At 41.3% G+C, this 5,000-nt stretch overlaps 1 protein-coding gene across 1 annotated transcript in view; it reads right to left on the bottom strand.

Moving 5' to 3' along the window:
• Nucleotides 1-2,600: 2,600 nt before the first annotated feature.
• Nucleotides 2,601-5,000, bottom strand: part of hoxb2a (homeobox B2a) — a 4,001-nt gene continuing 1,601 nt past the window's right edge. The window contains exon 2 of the mRNA XM_034894479.1: nucleotides 2,601-4,161. Coding sequence (XP_034750370.1) covers nucleotides 3,314-4,161 — 848 coding nt within the window. The 3' untranslated portion in view covers nucleotides 2,601-3,313. The remainder of the gene's footprint in view (nucleotides 4,162-5,000) is intronic.

Raw genomic sequence — 5,000 nt, 5'->3', positions numbered from 1 at the left:
GCACTAAATGTAAGATAAAGCTTCCATACTTGATAAAATTTGAATTAAAAAAGCCTGAGGTCCAGCCTCTGACTGGGCAGATATACTGTAGTTTAAGAAAGAGCTCTGGCCAACACGATTTCAGTTGTGGCTTGTGCCACCCCAGGCTGGTCTCTGGATACACTCCTGACGGATCTTCTTTGAGATCCAGCTGATACTGGTCAAGCCTCAGGTTTTAGATCTTGCTGTTCTAACTGAAAGTCTTAAACAGTGGGTGGGATTCCTAGGTCAGTATTAAACATACGTATATGTTTGTAATGGCACTTTCTTTGTCCTAAGCGGGCATTCAGTTTCATACAAAATAACCATAGATCAGTGGAGTTCACCATGGTTCTATTCTGGGGCCACCACAGTTTTCTGTCTACATATTGCCAACGATTCATCTTATATGCAGAAACCATAGTGATTTTAATTTGTATGCATGCACTTTTTTTTTACTTCTTTTGGTACTCTGTGACTTTACCACATATCCGAGCCAGACAATATGACAGATCTTGTTACACTGTGTAGCTGCCTCAGCTAACCAGAACTGTCTATAGAATTCAGTTAGTACAAAACTTCCCTGCCAGAATGACCCAGAAGGAACAAAAACATAATGCAAGTTTTAGTTACAGTTTAACAATTCAATCTACATTTCTTGAAGCATGGCAGGGATTGCACCCTGAAAACATTTAACCTTTTTGTAGTATACAGAACTAGATTTAAAATGATCATGTCTTTTATATAGACCCCAAGCAGAACCGCCATAAAAAATGTTGTTAGTTCAATCTTCTTTTGAATACCTGCCAATATATCTACCAGTTTTTGAACTGTAATTTTTAAATAGAATTGTTATTGTGAAATATTTTGTTTTTGAATGTTTTTGTTATCATTTACTGAATTTGCTGTTTTTAAATTATTTATAAAGTTTTATTTTATCGAAAGCACAATTGCCAATCAGTTGTAGTAGTTGTAGAAGAAGTACTGCCAGTAGCTAGTTCTGTGTTGCATTTTTTTTTATATTTACAGAATTATTTTACCATGTGATATCACATCTGCTGCTCCATTTGGACTCAACAAGAGTGATGGAGTGGTGTCTTGAAGGGAGGACACCTGATTGTTGTCCTATTGTTTTATTATAACCAAACAAAGGGAGTGATTAGTCATAGGCTCAAATTAAAACACTTTCCTATGTTGTGAACTGTTTGTGTTGCCGATATCGACCCAGTAAAAAGTTCAAATTTTCTCGGATTTAGGTTTACATATTGCAAATATCCCTTTTAGTTGATTGTATAGCCTAGTCTGAAAATGTTAAGCCGACATAAAAAATTTGATTATTATGATTATTGTTTTTATTGTTATTTTTATTAGGCTACTTTTAATAATATGCTATCACAAGAAATAAAACAACTAATTATAAACCTGTCTTGAATCTTTAGTGCAAAAAAACAAGGCATAGCCTGTTTATTCTCCCTATTACACACACTCATTCAATTACACACACACACACACACACACTCCACGCATGTCACACTGAGCCAGTCATCCTGTAATGGCTGCCACTGCTCATTGTTCACATCCTGCTTTGTCTTCAGCGCCATTTTGACTCTGTGGGAGGAGCAGCAGCTAGTTAGCATTATGCACACACACACAAATACACAGACACACACACTAGTGGCAGAGAGTTCAGGGTTTGCTCCACATTCACCCTACCAGCTTAATAGTGGGAGAGAAATTACAGTGCCAAGCTACAGTTAGCTTCAATGCTCATATAGAAGGGTTGTGCTGCATTGTTAGCTCTGGGTCTCACACACACTCAGTAAAAGGCTACATAGTTGCTTTGCTATTCTTACATGGTGAAAGCTACTGCTGGTGGAGGGCCATGCTAAGCTAACCATTAGCTTCTATACTCTCAGGAAAAGGGCTACCCATGCTAATCTAGGAAAACAATGACCCTGCTGTGGCCTTACACTGTTTCTCCTCTTTGTATCTGCTCTGGAAAATATCTCCTTCTTCAGGGTTATCTCTTTGTAAACACATGAAGGGAACCATATACAGGCTATATCAGGCCATATCAGGCTATATAAGGCCATATCAGGCTATATCAGGCTATATCAGGCTATATTAGGCTATAACAGGCCAAACATGTATGTTGCATAGTGTGGGAAAACTAGACAAAGCCACCACTTTACACTTGAAATTAACATTCAGTCCAAATCATGAACCAAAATCAAAATATATATTAGAAAATTAAGATGACAAATATTCCATCATATTGACAAACTGTGCCCTGTGGAAAATAGGCTTATGCTTAACTGCATTGTATAAATGTATTATGGAAATTATGCCTATAATAAATGTTTAATAAATTATAAAGAATTAGTGTCCACTAGTACAAGCAACAGCAGCCAAATGATAATACAATAATACAAATATAATAGGTAATACTAATAATATGCTGTTGAAGGCTCACTTTGGGCATTATACAAGTGTATTAAAATATATATTTACTGCATGTCTTATTTCTTCACATAAATATTATCCCTTTGAATTCAGAGAACAAAACAACATGGGCCACATCGTAAATGTTTGTGTTTTTATTATTATTATTATTCCACTATGAAAATATATGTACAATAAATAATTTGGATTTTCACTATTAAAGAATCTCAATAAATAAACTAGGGTCTAAAACTCGGGTCGTCAGCAGGGCTTCTCTCTCGTTTTGTCTCGTTCAGAGAGACACTGAATTCATTCTCCAGTTTTTCTAAAAGCAGACCAGCTATCTGTTCCTGAGAAGTTATGAAGGATCCATGAAGCTGCACCAGATTGCACTCGAGGAAACAAATCCACACACACTGATGAGTGTTAATACTTTTAACAAAAAAAAAATAAAAACGATCCGAAACAAGGAAGGCAATAAATACCTGAACAAGGGGAGAGATAAAATCCACAACGTTTCGACGTGAAAAAAAAACTAAAAACAATTTCCCTTCGGTGTTTAAAATTAAAAAAAAAAAATGAACCGAATTGCATATCTCTTTAACTACAATACAGCCGCAAAATAAAACCAGAAAGAAGATGCAAAAATATATATATACAAAAAATAAAAAAAAAACATAATTTTAAGTCAGATGTTTCAGGAATGTTGCCGAGAAGCTTTTAGGCTTTTTAAAGCGCAGAGTCCTCTCCGAGTGCCGTCTCCACCGCCTCGATTGCCCCTCCACACAGGCCCGTCTGTCCACTACTTTTTAATTTGTACTTCTCTTTTTTATTGAAACGTTGCAATTGGCCCTCAGAAGTTGAGGTGCTGCAGGTCTATGGCGCACAGTGTGCTTGTGAACAAGTCGAAGTCCTCCTCGGAGAAATCCACCGGACTATCCAGCGAGCTCTGCAGGCTGGGAGACAGGCACGCGTCCCCGGCAAAGAAGGCCAGGTCGGGGAGCGCGGAGGCGGAAGAGGCGGCTGGAGGAGCAACAGCGGAGGAGGCCGTGGGAGTGATAGAGGAGTCCCGCTGCTCAGACAATGACGGATCCGACGCGGCTGCGGGCCCGGCCTCGCTAAGCTGCATCAGGTCCGGGTTATTAGAAGAGTTCGTCGCGGTGAACGTCGGCGGGGAGTTGTGAGCCGCGGCCGCGTCAGAGCAACCAGATGCCCCTGGCAGCTGTGGGCGTTCGGGACGGCTCAATCGGCCTCCCTTCTCCGGCGTGGGCTGTGCATTATCAACGCTGTCATTAGCGTAGGCGGTGGGTGCGGCGGCCGAAGATGGATTGCAGCTCCCGGGCTCGCCGTCCGATGTAGCCTCCCCGGTGCCGGATGCTTCCAGCGGCTGGCTGGAGTAAGGGGACGAGGCATCGGCGCCTTCGAGCGGCTCAAAGCCGCCCGGGTCGCTCGATTCATGGCCACAGCCGTCCCGGTGGTGCGTAGTCTGGCGCTTGTGTTTCATCCGCCGGTTCTGGAACCAGACTTTAACCTGCCGCTCGGTCAGATCCAAGAGGGCGGCGATCTCCACCCTCCTGGGCCGGCATAGGTACTTGTTGAAGTGGAACTCCTTCTCCAGCTCCAGAAGCTGTGTGTTGGTGTAGGCGGTGCGCAACCGGCGGGACCCGGCTCCTCCACTATCCAGACAGGCCTGGCTCGGGTCTGCAGGGAGACAAAGACAAATACAGGGAGAGAGTAATTATATGGAGGCGTTATTGTGTACAATCTTTTGAAGCTTTGGTCATTTTTTTTTTTTTTTTTTTATTTTTTTATATTTCGTTTAAACTTAAAATTGTTTATCTATTTCATGAGAGCCCTGTAAAACCTCTACAATTTTTTTTATTGCGCGCAAGAAATAAGCTGCTTCAGCATCAAGCGAAAATCCCCTCGGCTCTTCTGTCTGTAATAAAACAGTAATAAAACACAAAAGGTCTCATAAAAAATACTCCTTCCAATTACAGTAGCAGCCCAAGCTTAAATTGTTAACGCGGACCAATTAGGTGCTGGTAAAAAATAATAATAATAAAGAAAAGAAAAGGCAGATAAAGACAGATGATGATAATGACAAAGAGGGGGGTCTCTTTTCTGTAAAGCTTGGAGTGCAGCGAGCCTGCTGCGAGAGGCTGCAGCATGTGATCAGAGAAATGCAACGAGAGAGGAAAATAAATAAATCATGGGATTGGGAGGAAATGTGCAGGGAGATGTGGGAATGTCGATGTGAAACCATGTGGCGGTATCTGTCAGAAACACAACTGTGGCCATCAAGTGCTTTATGAAGTAGATCAGCAAAAGCAGGAAATTGGGCGAGAAAGGAACACGAGAAAACAAGAAATCCCATTAAAATGAACGGGTTGGGGGGGATTGTGTGTGTTTGGAGGAGCAAAAATAGAGGAAAATTTTTTTTTTACCAATGCAGTGATTATGGAGGCCAGTGTATATGACCTAAACCCCAAGAAAATCAGATTGTGTGCAATCTGTATCTGTGGATGTGGTGTGTACCC

The sequence above is a fragment of the Etheostoma cragini genome, chromosome 15 (assembly GCF_013103735.1).
Source record: "Etheostoma cragini isolate CJK2018 chromosome 15, CSU_Ecrag_1.0, whole genome shotgun sequence".
NCBI lineage: Eukaryota > Metazoa > Chordata > Actinopteri > Perciformes > Percidae > Etheostoma > Etheostoma cragini.
The sequence above is the reverse complement of the archived record's forward strand: the minus strand, read 5'-3'. Positions and strand labels throughout refer to the sequence as shown.